Source organism: Leuciscus leuciscus, assembly GCF_965113295.1.
Source record: "Leuciscus leuciscus genome assembly, chromosome: 17".
In the NCBI taxonomy this organism is placed as follows: Eukaryota; Metazoa; Chordata; class Actinopteri; order Cypriniformes; family Leuciscidae; genus Leuciscus; species Leuciscus leuciscus.
The window spans coordinates 17,034,212-17,053,121 of NC_138741.1; the positions used below are offsets into that span (position 1 = coordinate 17,034,212).

General features: G+C 35.3%; 1 protein-coding gene across 1 annotated transcript; it reads left to right on the forward strand.

Annotated features, from left to right (window-relative positions):
- The first annotated feature begins 894 nt into the window (after positions 1-894).
- Positions 895-18,560, forward strand: plb1 (phospholipase B1). The gene is made up of 42 exons (XM_082143003.1): positions 895-1,047; positions 1,370-1,429; positions 1,512-1,575; positions 2,253-2,287; positions 3,549-3,600; positions 3,690-3,726; positions 5,586-5,642; positions 5,752-5,820; positions 5,897-5,958; positions 6,047-6,128; positions 6,241-6,345; positions 6,840-6,908; positions 7,169-7,237; positions 7,547-7,636; positions 7,714-7,774; positions 7,858-7,916; positions 8,764-8,837; positions 9,509-9,552; positions 9,911-10,019; positions 11,452-11,503; positions 11,795-11,875; positions 11,988-12,053; positions 12,327-12,427; positions 12,558-12,639; positions 12,876-12,980; positions 13,088-13,183; positions 13,357-13,428; positions 13,512-13,589; positions 13,689-13,749; positions 14,243-14,301; positions 14,544-14,611; positions 14,704-14,747; positions 14,908-15,007; positions 15,089-15,140; positions 15,979-16,059; positions 16,276-16,341; positions 16,820-16,914; positions 17,020-17,101; positions 17,204-17,308; positions 17,459-17,554; positions 17,640-17,714; positions 17,810-18,560. The coding sequence occupies exons 1-42, from the start codon at positions 954-956 to the stop codon at positions 18,077-18,079; spliced, it is 3,279 nt and encodes a 1,092-aa protein (XP_081999129.1). The 5' UTR covers positions 895-953; the 3' UTR covers positions 18,080-18,560.
- The last annotated feature ends 350 nt before the right edge of the window (positions 18,561-18,910 follow it).

The following is an 18,910-nucleotide window of genomic DNA, read 5'->3' on the forward strand; positions in this document are numbered from 1 at the left end:
TTAAGAAATGTGAATTGAATTGTGAATTTAAACTACATCCATGTTAGACCAACAGAATTCCCCCCAAATGTTGTCACAGTCAAACACAGCTGTCTGAACAAATTTGAACAATATTGCTGAAATGTTAAGGGTTTGTGAGTTCCCAGCATGCACTGCAGCATGAATAAATTATGTGATTACTGTTATAGGATTATTGTTTGCTCTTTGCTGACATTTTTTAAAGAAAACTTGTTGTTTTGTCATTATTGTTAGTTATTTGTTGTATTGTGATGTTAAGAGCGTATCTTTTTTACATTTATTGATTGTCATAGTTTTGAAGGTTTTTGTGTCAAGTGTTTGCACATAGCATATTTCACTTAACATCATATCTGTATATCCTAATATACAGTATAAATTGTTGAACAAGACAACTCTGATCTGTAGTTGCCTTCTATGTATTTATATTGCCAAAAGAAAGAAGTGTAACTTTTTAAGACAATAGTTAAGAGAACTTAAAAATCTGAATGCATCAAGTTGTGTTGAATTTAATTAATTTTACAGTGTATTCTAAAACAGATTTAGGAACAAAGAATAGTACCTTTTAAAACTACTCTGCAAAGCCTTTCCAATATCCACTTTTCACAGTCTATTGACCAACTGATGGACCATCAGTTTTATGAACATCTTTCTTCTTTTTAATGAATTTCTGTTTTGTTTTTTGTTATATCATCCTAAACATAGAACTATAGGACTATAGACTTAGTCAATGTTATACCAATAAAATCCTTGATAAATGACAGGACAGATCTATAATAATAAATCCCATCTACCTTGAAACATGCAAACTAACAGGAGGCGTGTCTGCGATATTGAGGAAGATTACAGTCATATCCCAGAGCAGGAGTCACTAAACGTTTGGACAGTTTAGTTTCAGAACTGCTCTTTACTCCAGACGGCTCAAAGCAGAGAAGTGGATGATTCTTTCCATCATGGGAATAAAAGATAGAACTTTCTCTTCCTTTGCACAGATTATGATCCTGGCCCTTCTAGCATGCATGTGTTCAGCAGGTATTTAATAACTCTTGATATTCTGCCACTATTCTTTCAATTTAATGCATAAAGCTTCCTTAGATTATTATCCTGACACTTTATTGATGGTATTTTAGAAATGGGGTGATTTCACTTTTTTCGAGAAGTTAATCTGTCAAGGAGCATATTGAGACAGTTCTTTTTTTTTTTTCTTTTTTTTTTTACTCCAAATCATCCAATGCAATTTAGGAAATGCATTTACAGAAATGTATTTGTCACTCCAAAATTGTGCTTCCATGTGAACGAGTCCAGTTTGTCCATGTGTGTCAGTGGCTTATAAGGGTTTGTTTTGTTTCTGCAGTTGAGTCTGGTCCCCTGTATTGTGCTGATTCATCCCCCTCACCTAGCACTCCAGTTTCTGGTAAGGGAATCTACAAGAATCTTATAAATAAACATCTAGGCTTGGTTTCAGTGTATAAATTGTCTTATTATCCTTCTCACAGTCCATTCTCTGCGGCCAGCTGATGTGGATGTGGTCTCTGCTCTGGTTTTGTCGGATGTGGAGAGGTAAGTCAACATTTATCACAAGTGCATTAAAATATCAGTTAAGCTTCATTGGAACTGAGGCAGATTTGTAAGCTTGAAAGGAGATTAACATAGATCAGCACTTTAGTTTAACTAAAGATGACCCATTTAATAACTAATTTGAGGTAATTCTCTGAATTTAATAGAACGTTAGCTAAAAGTTAAGCACACTGTTTGCTGCTGTCATAGTCCTTCCCACATTCTCTATTGTTAAACTGTCAATTTTTTTTGTTATTTCATATAATATATAAAAATTATTAAAACTACACTCTTAGGAAAAAAAGGTTCAGTGGGTTTTCTAGGGTTCTTGACTTGATTTTAAAGAACCCTTTATGTCAAAAAGCTTCTATATAAGTTGAAATCCTTAAAATAATCCTTTCATATTTAACATGTTATTTAATTATTTTTAGTGATAAAGTATGTTTACGGGCTGTTTCATTCATAAAATTTAATCAAAATAAAACTAAATCCATAAAATGATCCCATGATGGGAACCTCTAAAAGGTTTATATGAAGTGCCCGACTGAACCCTTTAAGGTTCTATAACCTTTTCTTCTAAGAGTTTATAACATATTTTTATACAACAAACTTTCTTTCATTCATTCAGTGCTATTATAATGCCAGCTAAAATTATTAAATTGGGTGTTTTTTTATGACAGATCTGATGAAACCAGAGCCCTGAACATGTTATCTGGTAAGGCTTCAGTCTTATAAAAATAAACAAATAATATCTTTACAGAACCTGCATTAAGTTTTGTACTCAAATTGCATTAGAATGTTATTATTGAATTTGGTTACACTTTATTTTGATGGTCCACTTTAGACTATAAGTTTGCAGCTACATTTCAACTAACTCTCAGTAGAGTATTAGTAGACTGTAAGGTTAGGTGTTTGGGTTCTGGTTAGAATATGTAGTTGAATAGTAGAAGTTGGTATGTAGTTGCAAATGTACTTATAGTCAGTAGAATGTCTGTTGGGGGAGTATCAAAATAAAGTGTTTTGCAAATATTAAGCAGATAGTCTTTTAATGTAGTTGATATGTAGATGCATAGTTACTTTTAGTAGAATGTCTAATGTGAACAGTCGTATAAAAAGTATATTCCTGAATTTTCTCTCTTCCCATTTTTTTTTGTTTGTTTTTTTGTTACTGAGTAACATATCGATTGCCCTTCACACATTTTTGTGTGATTTTCAGGTTTGATTAAACCAGATCTCTGTAGAAAGGTTTCAGAAAGATTTAGTCTGAGTCCTTGAAATGAAAGTCAAGGCCAGGGGAGAGATACACACAACCATCTGAACAAATGTTCATTTTCTGAGATATGATAAATGATATATACAGGATCGCTTTTAGCAAAGTATTTCTCTAAAAGTAAAAAATAAAAACCTTTTATTACAAGGAACCTAACAGGAAGTCTTTCAAACATGTCCCTAATCTCAATCAAATGTGATAATATTGTCTTATTTTAGCATGCACACTTAAGTACTTTGTTTTGGATTGATTCAGTTGGCGTGGTTCTATTGGTCTGTTTACTACGGTTTGTGATAGGGTTATCAGCATGTCTATTCTGATGTCCTCTGGAAGACCTCTGAAGATTGCAGATTTATTTATTTCGTTGTTTATTTCGCTATGTCCTTTAATGTTTCTGTAAATTTATCTTGAGGAGATAAGGTTTATTTGTATAATTAGTCTAATAATGTGAATAATTTCTCAATGTTTGTCATGAAAATGGCTAACTGATCAAAGATGGAACGAAAGAACGGAAAACAGAACTGTACAGATAACTGATAGTCAAGTCAATAAAGTAGCACTGACGCATGCTAAGCACAGATGTTTATGTGTGCATGTGAGGAGATGGTGATATAATGATACTTTGCCGGTATCTCAAAGAGACAAAGAAGGCTTCAATAATTAACTTTCAAGATACAAAATAACATCTTTTCACTTTCTGCCTTAGAAATATTGTTCACCTTTAACCCTGATGTGTCAGCTGTTCTACCTGACATAAGGTAATGTAGAAAGGAATTAATATTCACAAATTAATGACAGACCCTAAATTTTTTATGTATGTTTACATATATATGTCTTTGTGTGACAGGAGTTTAAACATTTTGGAGTCTCTCAGCCCCACTCAGGTAAACATCCTCTACTGAACAAACAGTCAAACCTTTACAAAAGTCGGCCGCTGATGTGCGTTATGTATTTCTGTGTGTGATAAGACTTTCCAGTGATACGGACATTGCCATCGTTGATATTTACTTTAGTTCTGTAATGACAACTCTCAAAGAGATTGGCGTGGTAATGGATATGGCAATGTTAATGTATTTGGTCTTGGTCTTGGCGGTATAGATCTGCTACACTGCTGCTGTTGCAGAGCAAGTCCTGAGAAATTCACAGACATGCTTCTGTAAGCATGTAAGATATTCTGCTGCTGCACATAAATGTAACATACATGAAATAACCACCGCAGCAGATCTGCACAGGTGGAGCTGGGGAAGGTGGAGGGTTTCTGAAAGCACGCTGTAGACTTGCAAACACTATCAGAATTTGAATGTTGAGACGCAGCTCATTGGCCGCTTATGCAACAGCAACCAATCAGCTGCGCTATGTAGATAACAATGTGATCGCTACCAAATCGAGTTGAGGACCTATCAGCCTGCGCCATCTAGAGTTTCATGCCAGAACTTGGTATTCACTGTCACTATATGGTTATGTGACACAAGGATGAGTAGATGCTGGATCTAGTTGCAGCAGCAAAACTTTAATAAACAATAAATAACAAAACAAAATAACAAACACTCAGGAAACAATCAAACTAATATACTGTAGACGTAAAAATGGACAAGGGACTAAACTAAACAGTGAGTATACTGAGACTAAATTAGTGAATTGACAAGAGGCAGGTGGACACAATAGATTGCTAAGGTAATAAACAACTAGGAAACTAAGGAAGACAAAATAAATTCAGGAACTGGGAACACATAAAACTAAACCAAAACAGAACATAAACCTGACAAGTAAAAGATATTCACAGCTAGAGTGAGAACAAAAATGGGGATTGACAGACATTGATTATTTGTTCATACGAAGAGAAGGTGCACAGGGTCATCCAAATACAATAACGCCACACTTGACACTAAAATAATGCAATAAACATTATAATAACATAAACAACATAATATGAAACATAAAACCCTAATGCAGGTAATTAATAACAAAAATAGAAAGACTTATTTAAACAAAATGTAAAATGTTCGGAGGTAATTGTGAGAATGTCAGTTTACGTTTTTTCACTGTAATGTTTGTTCATCATTTTGAGAGAACCTTGCCAGAACGTTAACCAAATGTCTGAGAACGTTCTCTTTCAGATAGACTGTTAGTCTAAGTGTGTTAGTGTTGGGGATGTGTCTGCAGGCTGCATTGTTACGTGACAAGTGACTTTTTACACTCTAAACAAAAATGGTGCTAAATAGCACTAAAAGTGGTTCATTGGCTTGTAATCACAGGGGAACCACTTTAAGTGCCATATAGCACCTACCTTTGTCAAATGGTGCTATGTAGAATCATAAGAGGTGCCATATAGCACCTTAACCACCCCAAAGAACCGCTGAAGAACCAAACTGGGCTTAACAGGTTCTTTAAATGGTAGTGGTGCTATATAGCACCTTAACCACCGCAAAGAACCCCTGAAGAAACGCTGAAGAACCATTTTTTTTAGTGTGTATGAGTGAGTCATTAATCATTCACTCAACTGAATTTTTCAAATTCATTCGGGATAGAAATACCACTAGTAGTGGTGGTATGGAAATAGACAAAGTAACTGTCAATATTGTGTCTAACTTTTTTCTTTTTCTTTTTTTTTTTTTAACTGTTGTATAAAAGCAATATCAAAACATTCTTTATATAAACATGGTGAGGTACATACTCATGTATTATATTTAAACAATGAGCAATCAGAGTCATTACCATCAAATGTTTTGTCATTCTCTCTCAGTGGAAGCTGCTCCTTCTGCTTATACCAGTTGATGAGCTCTTTGCGTGTACAGTCCAGGTCAGACATTTCACCACAAATCCGATCAACCTCGATAGCATATCACATGGGACATAATACACAATCAAACTCCAGCTATAATTCTGTATCATTCTGTGTTTATGCTTAGGGCTTCAGTGAAAACTTTAATGCAACAGTGAATAGAGTGGAGCAAACACTGGACTCTCTTCATAAGAAGGTGAAGATTGAAACAAAAGTTTGAATCAGTTTACAATTAATAGAGTTTGTTTATAACAGCTTTCTCTCTTCTCTAGTTGAAACATACACTGGTTCATGTTGTTGTTTGGAGTGGACTGTCAGGTGAATCACATGATCGGTCAGTATTAGAGAACATTCTTTAAAACCAAATTCTGATGATATTCTGTGGTGAACAGTTTTATTTTATAAGGTGCTTATGTTTTTAGAGTCTGTAAGTTCCACTGTGAGGAAGGATATGATGAAAACAGACGCAGGCTGGATACAATAGTGCTTATGGCTTCATTGCAGGTATGCACAACGTGTATGCAAAACACACACACACTTGTATATGTGTGATTTTTGCATATCTACTGTATACAAAAATATTTTGACATGATCAAACATTATGTGCTTTAAACAGGAATCAGTCGGTGCTCTTCTTGAGAAAAGAGGCTGGTTCAGCGATCGGGAGGATTTCAGCGTAATGCTTCAGTCCAGTCCAGTGCACATCGATCTGTCAGACCCAGTGAGTCTGTAACACTCAGAGATCATTTTGAACAGGCCACTAGATAGATAGATAGATAGATAGATAGATAGATAGATAGATAGATAGATAGATAGATAGATAGATAGATAGATAGATAGATAGATAGATAGATAGATTTAAATTGGTATAAAACTACAAAAAATTTATTTATATTGGTATTATATTGCACATGTATAGCATCAAAAACATTTGTAAAGGTCAGAACCAGTAATAATTCAATTTATTCATTTATTTAAAGTGCACTTGATATTTTAGTTGCACTTGAGGAAACTGAATAACCAAAAATGACTAAATATTCTAGTGATTCACTGAGTCAGACTTGTATGTATGCTATTTGTATTTGATTCGATTTGCCTTTTTAAAAACCACAGAAATGACTCACGCAGTGCCATAAACAAGCCCACTGTAGCAGTTTTGTATGGATAAATTGGCCCATTATTAAGCACAGTTGTTCTTTTTTGTTGTATTTTCAGATGAATGCCTTTACGTCCGACTCCTCACGTGACATAAGCATGTTGGCTTTACAACTCTGGACTAATTTGGTAAGTTTACTATTAATGCAAGCAACGCATTTGTACACTATTCCTGTAGATGTAGAGGTGAAATCCAGGACACCTTACTTTGAAGTGATAAATATCCTGATGTGACTGATAACAGACTGATAATCAGCTCTCGATGATAAGTATTAAACTGAAACTTATTCAACCTTGAAAACCATCTCGAGCCACTTATCTAATCTTGCCTTTATATGAGGAAGAACTGGAGCCTTTGTTCTAACCAATCCTAATTATGTTCTTTCCAGCTACAGCCAATGACCGACAAGACTGAGATGGATGGGCGGGGCACAGTCACCATTCCATGTCCAACTGAGGTGACACAGATATTTGATTTATGACATCTTCATAAAGCAAATTGCTGTTTCAGAGTGTTACAAAAAAAAGTTCTCTGTACTTTCCAAAGTCTATGTTTTACGCAAGTTTTAGTCCATCATTTGTGAAAAGAGTATTACACAACTGTGTATTTCAGTACCATCTCATTTGTACATCACTTGTAGCACTGATGTTGTTCAATATGTGTGTGAGTTAGTGACGTTTATAAGTCTGAACGTTCATTTTTTTCTCTCTAAACAGCCAGAAACATGCACATGTTCTTTACTAAACCTGTTGTTCTGTCCTCCTAGGAAAAGCCGTTTTTGCGAACACAGAAAAACTCAAACTTGGCAGAGCTCAGAATCTCACAACCAGAGGATCCCTCTCCACTTCTCGACCCAGTGAGTCCATTCTCACCATAAGCTCACCCTGTTGCGTTGACGTATATGTCTCACTTGTGCTGCATCTGACCTTTCAGGTGATGGGGAGTGAGCTCATCTGTGAGGACAGGTCTCCATCTTCCAGCATCCCTACCTCAGGTAAACAGGGATCTAACACTTTGAACATTTTTCTTAGAATTATGGGAGTTTTTTAAGCTCCTTTCTGTATGTCTCTTCTGTAGTCCATGCCCTACGGCCAGCCGACATCAAAGTGGTGGCAGCGATTGGTGATTCTTTGACGGTGATTATACATATATTCACAAATACACTACCGTTCAAAAGTTTGGGGTTGGTAAGATTTTTTTAAAATCTTTTTGAAGAAAAAAAGTGTGTTATGTTCACCAAAGCTGCATTTACTTGTTAAAAAATGCAGTGAAAACAGTAATATTGTGAAATATTATTATGTATATATTATAAAATGTATTTTATTTCTGTGATGGCAAAGGTGAATTTCCAGCATCATTACTCCAGTCTTCAGTGTCACATGATCCTTCAGAAATCATTCTAAGATGCTGATTTGGTGCTCAAGAAACATTTCTCATTATTTCCAATAGTGAAAACAGTTGTGGAAAGTTCGAAACATTGAGACTTTTTAGAAAGGTCAATAGAACAGCTTTTATTTGACATGAAAATATTTTGTAACATAATAAATGTCACTTAAACGCATTGTTGCTAAGTAAAAGTATTAAAGTGTGCATGAAAAGAAGTTACGATCGATTGTAGGGCGGGACTTGATTTTGTCCATCGGGAATAGATTGGTGTGGAGATGTGAGTGACAGACAGGATGTCCAGTGAACACATCATCAGAAAAGAGATGAGATGGCATTGCTGGAGGGAGGGGAAATTATATTGATGAAAGATTATGAGGGCACATCCATTTAAAAAAATGATGAGCACGGATAAATAATATATAATAAATACTGCAATATTCCATAAAAAAAGAACTGTCCATATCGATTTCCTGGTGACTTCAATAAAAAAAAATCTTACTGACCCCAAGATTTTGAACCATAGAGTAAATGCTACTTTTGTACTTTTTGTACTTTTGTGCAGTTTTGTGATGTCATTTCTTTTGCCCAAAAAAACAGGCAGCGAATGGGGTGGGTGCTGCACAAAACAACCTCCTAGGTGTGATGACGGAGTATCGCGGCCTGTCATGGTGGTGAGTGTCAATCCTGATCATAATGTAAACCATCAGTTTAGTGCAGACAAATGATGCTGGTTTAGGCTGCGTTTACTCATGGCATTAACATGCGATCTGTAACCGGATGATGTCCTCATACACATTGAAAAGACAAAAACGCGTTTCTGATCGGAATGTAATCTGATCAGTGTGCCCTGGTCCAGAGGTAGTCGAGGACGCATGGATCGTTGGTCGGATCTCAGTGTAATGTAAACGCAATCTAGCCATCATCTCTGCATTCACAGGTCGACGTCATATAAATCCCCGCCAACTCTCTCTGAAGGCTGTTGGAAAATAATGGACGGACTCAGATTTGACAAGAAATTAAACGTATTTCAACTTGACAATAATTTAAAACTAGTTATTTATGATAATTATGATATCCTCTCTGTGTCATCTTTAATTTGAACATTATCTGAATCTGCGAGCTCCTTTCAATCATGGAATGGATCAGATATCTAACTTATATATAGAGACCACTTGATGTGAACAAATGTGAACGTGCCGTGTCCTGATTGACTGATGTGATCGCATTTTAATGCCAAGTGTTTTATCCATATGATTAGTGGGGAAAGAATCTGAATGATCAATGATCTCATGAAGCAGAAGACAGTCATGTTTCATTTTGTTCGCCTCTCTTTTATTCTCAGCATCGGCGGAGATAAGAACCTTACAACTATAACCACCTTACCAAGTATGTGCAAGCTCTCGTAGTGATACTCTTATTATTATGTAGGCTACTGCCGATTTCTGATTAATCATTGATTGGAAATGTAATAAACATTTGGACATTTTTTAATTACATAATAGCTGATCATTAGTTTATAAATAGCTGCTTTTTAATCTCTACCCTTATACTAAATAACTTGAAGTAGTCCAGGGGTGAAAGCTTGAGTTGAATGTCATGCTTGATTCCCTCCTTAACAAAGAGCAAGCCAAATGTGTTTACTTTTACTATTCTCTTTACCTTTTCCATTTTCAAGGAATCGATAGGCAAGTGAATTCGATTTTGAGTGATTATGTATATAAGATAATGTTTGTTTGTTATTTAGATATATTAAAAGTTTTCAACCCTTCACTGACTGGCTATTCCACGGGAAAAGGAGATGAGGATTCTGCACAAAGTTTTCTGAACCAAGCAGTACCAGGATCCAAAGCTGAGTGAGTTTCTCATCTTATAAACCAGTCACTGAATAAATGAATGAGTATGAATCATTTTATATTTATATATATATATATATAGATTGAAGGGTGATTTTCACAAAAATGTAGACTACTTTCTGCAAGCTTTCTTCAAGGTAAATTTAGGTGTCTTTAGAAAAAAGGACTGTAAAGAGGTTAGTAGTTGTGGGAAGGAGGAAGCAGGAACCGGCAAACATTTAACAAACTTTAATTCCAAAATAAACAAACACCAAACGAAAGTAAAAGAGGGCAGCCCCTCACGGACGACTGCCGCACACATATAAACAAAACATAACGTAAAATCCAGGCCTGGTCCTCTCTTTTCCTTCACTAACGTCGCTCCACCTTTTATGCTCCCGTTGCTCCTCTGTGAGAGATACGAGGCATGTGCGAGATTTTCTCACGGCTCTCGGCCCCGTCCTGCTTGCCACAAGGACACTTTCAGACTCCAAAAGGACTCCAAATAACCAAGTAATATATGGAGTCCATATAATTCATAAATTTATGCACAGCACACACACAAAAAAAAAAAACATTACAGAAAAAAACTTTTCCGAATTCATTGTATGTGTACAATGCAACAGCAAGAGCTTGTTTACATTTTAGGCAGGTAAGTTGCCATACCCAATAAGACCACATGGAGATGCCAAAAAAAAGAATGCACATACAAAGTTTGTTTGTGCATCAATAGTCTGTATTTCAAACAGCATGATGCGTGAGGCCATGCGCTCTTCAGAAACAATCACAGAAAATGACAAAGCTCGTGTTTTAAAGCGCAACAGACACTGGAATGAATAATTCACTGCTAACGCAACATGAGTCTCTATTCTCTCTGTCATCTCTGATGTAATAAGACTGGTTTTCTTTACATTAGCGCTATTATGGACTAATTGTTTGAATAAATTTGCTTACTGGAACATTGGACTGAAAAATGTCCTGGAGTTTCACAAACAGCTAAGCGAAATGGGGTTAAAGCCAAAGGGAAATTAACGCCTACTAGTGTTACAGGTGCTTGTGCCACAGATGCTCAATGTGATAAACCCTGACTTCTAATATCGTCTAACTGTGTGACGTAAATTATGTTAATGATGCAATTTCACCTGCTTCAGTAATTGATTTGCGCAAAATTATTTTAACGCGTTAAGAATTACAAATTAATCGCATGCGTTAACACGTTATAATAATATCATTACAATTTAAAACATTATAATATCATTACTGTCAATTAATGGCATCCTTGCTGAATAAAAAAAAGAATATATATATATATATATTTTTTATATATATATATATATATATTTTATATATATATATATATATATATATATATATATATATATATATATATAAATATATTTAAATCTTACAGACCCCAAACCTTTGAGTAAAATCCAATTTTGTCATTTTGCAGTGATTTGGTCAATCAAGCCCGTGCTGTCATTACAAGAATGAAAGAAGACTCGGTTAGTCATTTGCAAAATCTCATACATTCACACACATTTGCTTTTCTATTGTGGTTGGAAATGTTGTCATAATGTATTGAGTTAATGGTATGTTCAACCCTCAGATTTTCATTAATGTATTATTTAGTTTCCTTAAATGTTTTTTTTTTAAACTATTTTCTATCAGGTTTTACTATTCTTGTGACAGATATTTAGTCCTCACAATGTAGGCAAAACCTGACCTGCACACACAAGCATGGTGCTAAATCTGAATCTCATTCAGACTATCTGAGTATTTCTGTCTCTTTTCAGCGAATTGATTTCCAGAATGATTGGAAGATTATCACGGTCTTCATTGGAGGAAATGACCTGTGCGCCCACTGCTCTGATAGTGTACGCTGATATTAATAGAGCCGGTTTATTAATTATCAGTTTCATTAATAGATCTACAATTATATAGTATTTCTACTTCTCTTTATCATTCTCTTTCTCTATCTCTCCTCAGCGATACCATTCTCCTGATAACATTGTGAAGTATATTCGTGAGGCTTTGGACATTTTACATAATGAGGTGAGGCATTTTTGGCTTCAAAATGTAAACATGGAAATAAGGATTTAAGATTTTTTGAAAAAAATGTAAGAACAAAAATACTATGGAATTTAAAATGGAGAATAATTGTAAAAATGCGTATGTCTTTTTCAAATCTAAAGTGTCTGAAAAAATTGTTAAACACACACAATTTCTATTAATTGGGGATGCCAGATTATTGGTAGTAAACCGACACCAATCTTAAAATGTAAATCCCAGCTGCCTGTATGAGTTCAATCATGTCTTCTTCTCCAGGTCCCTCGTGCCCTGGTGAACCTAGTGGAGCTCCTGGATATAGTTCCACTGCGCCGTCTCCATCAGGACACCAGTTTAGGCTGCCCTACCTGGATAGTCAAGTGAGTTTTGCCCTACAAACAACTGGTTCTTCTGATTTCCACTAGACTCAGTTAGAATTCTTAATTTCTGAAAGTTCTGGTACTGTTCATGTTTGTCTTTCATTATTTTGCTTTGTGTTCAATTTTTTAGTATTATGTGTGGCTGTGTTCTGAAACCCAAAGATGAATCTTATGAATTCCACATGTTGCAGGAGTTTAACAAAGCCTATCAGGTACACAACTTATTACATGAAAATGAATAAAAAAAATTATGTGAACGTCTGTATATTTATTATGTTTTCATTTTGTGAAAACAGCAGTATATTTATTGTGAATGTGAGGTTTTGATTATTTATAATATAAAGCAATTATACAGCTATAAATACTTAGTAATATTATTAATGTTAATGTAACTGTGTTAAATGACCTATTAATATTGAATATATGCTGTGTTGTGTTTTATTCTCAGCGTGGTATGTGGGAGCTGGTGGAGTCTGGGCGATATGACACACATGATAACTTCACCGTGGTCTTACAGCCATTCTTCAGAAATGTGTTTCTCCCCTTGCTGGAGGTGCTGAACAATCTTATTTGAACAAACCTCAAATTGAACTAATCGTTACTACTTCTTGATCCACTTGTTCTCATTCTCTTTCTGTCATTATTTCCATGCTCTTTTAGAATGGGAAACCTGACCGTTCCTATTTCGCTCCGGACTGTTTTCATCTCAGTCAGAAAGCTCACACGCTCATGGCTCGCGCTCTCTGGAACAACTTGGTGAGTATGAGAAATAAAAATAAGAAATGCATATTTTTATTTATACAGTTCAACTGTAACAGTTGTATATACACTACATACACTACAATACTTTTTCTAAATATATTGTCATTTTACAGCATGATAATTCTCAAAATGGTTCCATTCCCTCCCTCTTTGCCCCTTTTACTCAGATGGAGCCTTTAGGTAATAAAACAGATAAGGAGGATTTTAGTGCAGGTATCCCTCTTAAATGCCCAGAAAAGGTGAGTTTACTTCTACATTTTATAACATAAAATAAACTCTATAATTCTGTCACATGGTAACACTGTTTCATAATCTTCTTTAGTCCTCCCCCTATTTGAAGACCTATCATAACAGCAATTACACATACAAAACCCCTCCTCCTACTCCTCCACCCACAACAGTAAGTCACACAAATGTATTATATGATGTTCACAAAAATATAATACTGCCTTAAAGTGATAAAAATTTATTATGAAATGATTTCTCCCTATCATTTTAGAATTGGGGAAGTGATTTCTCATGTGTGGATACAGCACCCTCTGACACTGTACCAACATCTGGTAAGAGAGAGTACAAATGTCTCTCCTCTCTGGTAAAAGAGAAAAAAATATTTTTTACCATCAAATAACTAATTAACTAACTATCTAAGGGCAAAGTAGATTAAATTAATATTCTGAGAGGTCTTCCCCTGATGATGTGTTTCTATCAGTGTTGTCTTTTGGTTTTTAATCAAAATTTAAATGTATGTAAAATTATAAAAGATGTTGTCTATAGAGCTGAAATATTTTGTTAATGAAAAGTAGCTTGAATTTATAAAATACCATGCTGTAATCTCAAAAAAAGTGAAGATAAAATAAAGATTAGTAGGTCTAAATGCAAGTAAAAGCAGAAACCGTAATTATGTGCATAGGTTTATGGATAGAGACAAGACAGGCTTTCACTGTGTACAGACACCCTGCATTGTTTATTATCTTTCTAAGTCTGAGTACCCTGCAATGTAGCTGTGTTGTATCAGGTATCCAGGATATTCACCTTATCACATTTCTTTCTCAGTTCACATGCTGCGTCCAGGTGACATTAAAGTGGTGGCGTCTCTGGGAGATTCACTCACAGTAAGTATGGATGTATGTTTGTGTATATTGCTGTGTTTTGTCATGTTGTAAACACCTCTCTCTCTCTCTCTCTCTCTCTCTCTCTCTCTCTCTCTCTCTCTCTCTCTCTCTCTCTCTCTATCTCTCTCTCTCTCTCTCTCTCTCTCTCTCTCTCTCTCTCTCTCTCTCTCTCTCTCTCTCTCTCTCTCTCTCTCTCTCTCTCTCTCTCTCTCTTTCTCTCTATCTCTCTCTGCATTTGTCAGGCTGGCTTTGGTGCAAAAGCTGAAAACCTTCTGCAGTTGGCAGATGAGGAGCGAGGAGTTTCCTGGAGGTGAGTTTGTGTCAGCCTATGCTTATGGATTTTTTTTGTTATATTCTCTGCATGTTTTCATATAAAGTGTCTATGTTTAATTTGATTGACAGCATTGGTGGGGATGATACTTTGGAAACTGTCACGACATTGCCAAGTGAGTATTTTCTTATGTAACACTTTGCCATTTTTATTGGTTGTTATTAGCAGTGTTGCTTAGTAAAAAGACTCTAATCGCTCTAAACATTAGTATCAGATTTGATTCTTGTTTAATAACATAATGATCACCAGTGCTCTGCATCATTATTTGTTATCAGACATCCTTAAGAAGTTCAATCCAAGTGTCTTCGGCTTTTCAAAAGGAAAAAGTAAAAGGCCAAATGGCTTCAACATGGCAGTGAGCGGTGCCAAAGCCAAGTGAGGAACACACATACACATATACACACAAACACAATTCACAGTATCGTCTCATCTAATGGATTCTTACTCTCTGTTCAGTAATATACCAGCACAAGTGAAGGATCTTATCACAGCTTTAAAGGAGAGCATGGTCAGTATGTTTATTTAATCTATTAAGTTGTTCTGAACCATTTTGTGGTGAATAAAAAATAAAAAAAACATACAAATGACAAAGTTTGTTGTCTTTTGCATTATATAAATACACTTCCCGTCCAAGTTGCTGTTTGAATTTAAATAGGCAAATGCTTAAGAGTCCATGATTGGATTATTATTGCAGTGATTATTATGTTTCTAGCATGTTATATATTTGGCAAAAGTTCTTCTAACCCTAATTGATGGAGTGTGTAGTTTTTCATTTCTTAAACAACTATTTTTTGAGTTTAGTCATGTTTAGAGTTTGCTTTTGATCTCCTTTTCTGTTCTGTTCATGTCTGTTTCTAGGTTGGTTTTCTTGTTGTTAATTACTAGTAGGAAGTAGGAAGACACATCATAGCTGTTTTCATCATTTGCAATGCAAGAGTCAAGCACTAGCACATCCCAAAGACTTTCAAGGAATTTAGGGCCTTCTTTCACAATTCGAGCCTGATGAATCTTGGCTTTGTCATCCTGGAATATGGCCATGATGTGTCTTCCTACATGGTTGTTTAAGAAATGAAAAACTACACACTCCATCAATTAGGATTAGAAGAACTGTTGCCAAACATATAACATGCTAGAAACATAATAATCACTGCAAAAATGATCCAATCACAGACTCTTAAGCATTTGCATATTCGAATCCAAACAGCGACTTTTTTTCGGCCGGGCAGTGTATATTTTGTATGTGCCAACCAGTTGCTGCACAAAGCAAATTCCACCAATTGTTGTGTGACAGTAACCTAATTTATTCAAATAAATGTTTTATGCCACATTACACTCTTTTTTTACAGGAAGTGGACTTTGAGAAGGATTGGAAGCTGGTGACACTGTTTATTGGGGGAAATGACCTTTGCCAGTACTGTCATGACCGGGTGAGTGGATGATTCTTAATAAAGGCTTTCATCTCCCCATCATAAATGGTTTCTTCTTATGCCATAGAACCTCAGCAGTGACCTTTAAGCAGCTAAAATGCATTCTGATATTAGCTAACAGAGATGTGCCATTGCGTCATTGCCATTGTGTTGTTTTTTAAGACCAGCAAACAACAATTCAATTTATTTTTCTGTGTTGTGTTTTTCTCTACCCAGGCTTCTCTGTCCCCTTCTAAGTACATTGGTCACATCAGAGACAGTCTGGACATGCTGTACAATGAGGTGAGAGAGATGCACATACCTGATCACATTCTTTCAATGGGTAAATCTCATGAAAACATGTCTGGCCACTGTAGAAGCTTGTTTCCAACACGGAATAAAAAATAAAAGGTAATTGCCTTTTCAGCTCGCAATTCGGATCTTATAACTCATAATTTTGAGTTTATATCTCACAACTCTGAGAAAAAAAGTCAGAATATGCAAGAAGTCAGAATATGCGATATGCAATTTCCCCCCCCCGCAATTGCGAGTTTATATCTTGCAAAATACTTTATTTCTTGTGATTCTGAGTCGGGATCAGAATATATAATAGGAAAAAAGTTAGAATATTGAGATAAAAAGTTGCATTCTTATTACTTAGAAAATAATTTTGCCTAACAAAAATAAGGCTTTTTGCACAGTGACATTATTTTCATGACAATTACACACATGTACACATATAATTAACACATTTAAAATGATGTTGTGTGTGTCTGTGTAGGTTCCCAGAGTGCTGGTCAATTTTGTGGAAATCTTAGAGATCAATGATCTACGTATAGTAAAGAGGGACACACTGGGATGCAGCCTCCTGCAAAAGTAAATCAATTAATCAATGAAATATTAAACATTCATCTGAAAACCTGTGTAAATTTCATGTTCTTATGTACACTAACAGCATTTTCATGACTGTGTGTGTGACAGGAACTTGTGTCCATGTTTTCTGAATCCCCGTGAGAACTCTCGAGAAATGAATGAAATAAAGAAGGTCAACAAAGATCTGCAGGTCTGTAGCCAATCAAGTTGTCAGTTCATTTATAACTGATCAGCTGAGTGGGCTTTGGTTTATCTTGACCTTCAATAATAAAAGTGTTGTTTTCTGTGCCAGACGGAGACTAAAAAGCTGGTGTATGGGGGACGGTATGACGGAAGACAGGACTTTACGGTGGTGCTACAGCCCTTCTTCGAGAACTCTGCTGTTCCGATGATCGAGGTTAGCTTCCTTAAAACATCTCTAACAGAGCTCATGTTTCATGAGATCACATTAACACATTTAGACATTTAAATATGTTAATAGCTATCAAACCTTGAGTCTCAGTATCAGGGCCAATGTTAACAGATGAAATGTCTCTCTCTGCTTTAGGATGGCACACCAGACCTGACTTTCTTCTCTGTGGACTGTTTTCATTTCTCTGAGCGTGGACATGCAGAGATGGCTATTTCGCTCTGGAACAACATGGTAAATACACTTACACACCCTTTATGAAAATCTCACAGAAGCTTTCCTGCATTTAACAGCACTTCTCCTGTATTGTGGTTTTAAGCTGGAGCCTATGGGGAGTAAACAAAACTACAATAATTTCACATATGACCGCAGTAAGATTCACTGTCCCACAAAGGTGAGTAAATAACCAATGGAAACTGGAAGAGAACAATAACCAATATATGATAAAATGGTCTTTCAAATAATGATTTTCCTTTGTATCTTCTCCAGGAGCATCCCTTCATTTTTACAAAAATAAACAGTGGCTCTGACGTCCCTACAACTGCCGTCCCTACAACTGCCGTTCCCACCACAGTTGCCCCGGGCACCCCTCTCCCCGCAGATTGCCCCAACGATTCTGTGCCAGCCTGGGCAGCTGCCATTCTGGCTGTAGGAGGCTTGGTGATTGGTTGGGGCATAACCTGGATGATCTTCTACTACAGAGAACGAAGGAACAGAAAGAGAAACCAGACTAACGAAATGAATGGAACGAAGTTCTAATAACTTTTTTTTAAATTGCATATATAGAGTTAATTATTTTACAACAGACTAAAAGCATTCCCCTAAAATAAATATTTTTGTATTTTTAATTAAAAGCATATATATATTTATAGTTTTAACAGGTGAGAATATTTTTTACCTCAAACCCAAACAAATTCACATACATTCTGTTTGTTTTTTGAAAGTGTTCAGATGTCAGTAAATTAATTTATTGCTGTAAATTATTTATACAACAAATAATTGTGATACTTAAACAAAAGTACATCAGTCATATTTTCATTTGAAAGTAATTGAATAATTAAATGTTTAATTTTATATTATTATTTGTTGTTTGATTGTATTATATGTATATTATAAAATGTTTACAGGGTTTTGTTTTTGACCCTGAAGTGTTTCCATAAGAAATAAAATAATTTTTTGTTAAACCAAGCCTGTATCTCACTATATCAAAACACACGTGTAATAAATATGTTTAACTGTATATTTGTAATTCTATTATTTTTGTCACTATTTGTTATTGTTACTGAAAATTAAGAATTGCAACTTCGAATATATTTTCTTTTTTGTGTGTGTTTTGTTCATCTTTTTTTTTAAATCTTCTGTTCTCCAAACTTTTGTGTTCCTTTTCTTTTCTGTTCAAGCTCATCTGGTTTGACCAAATATTAAATCAGTATCGAGTCAGTTCATGTTAAGTGACTTTCAGCTGAGTCTTTCAGTTTTTCACCAATAGACGGCAGCTTCGCCAATAGCGCAACGGAGCTTAGACTAAAGCCTAAACGAAAAGTTACGATAAATATGACTGAAATATTATAATAAAGCAAACAAAATCAT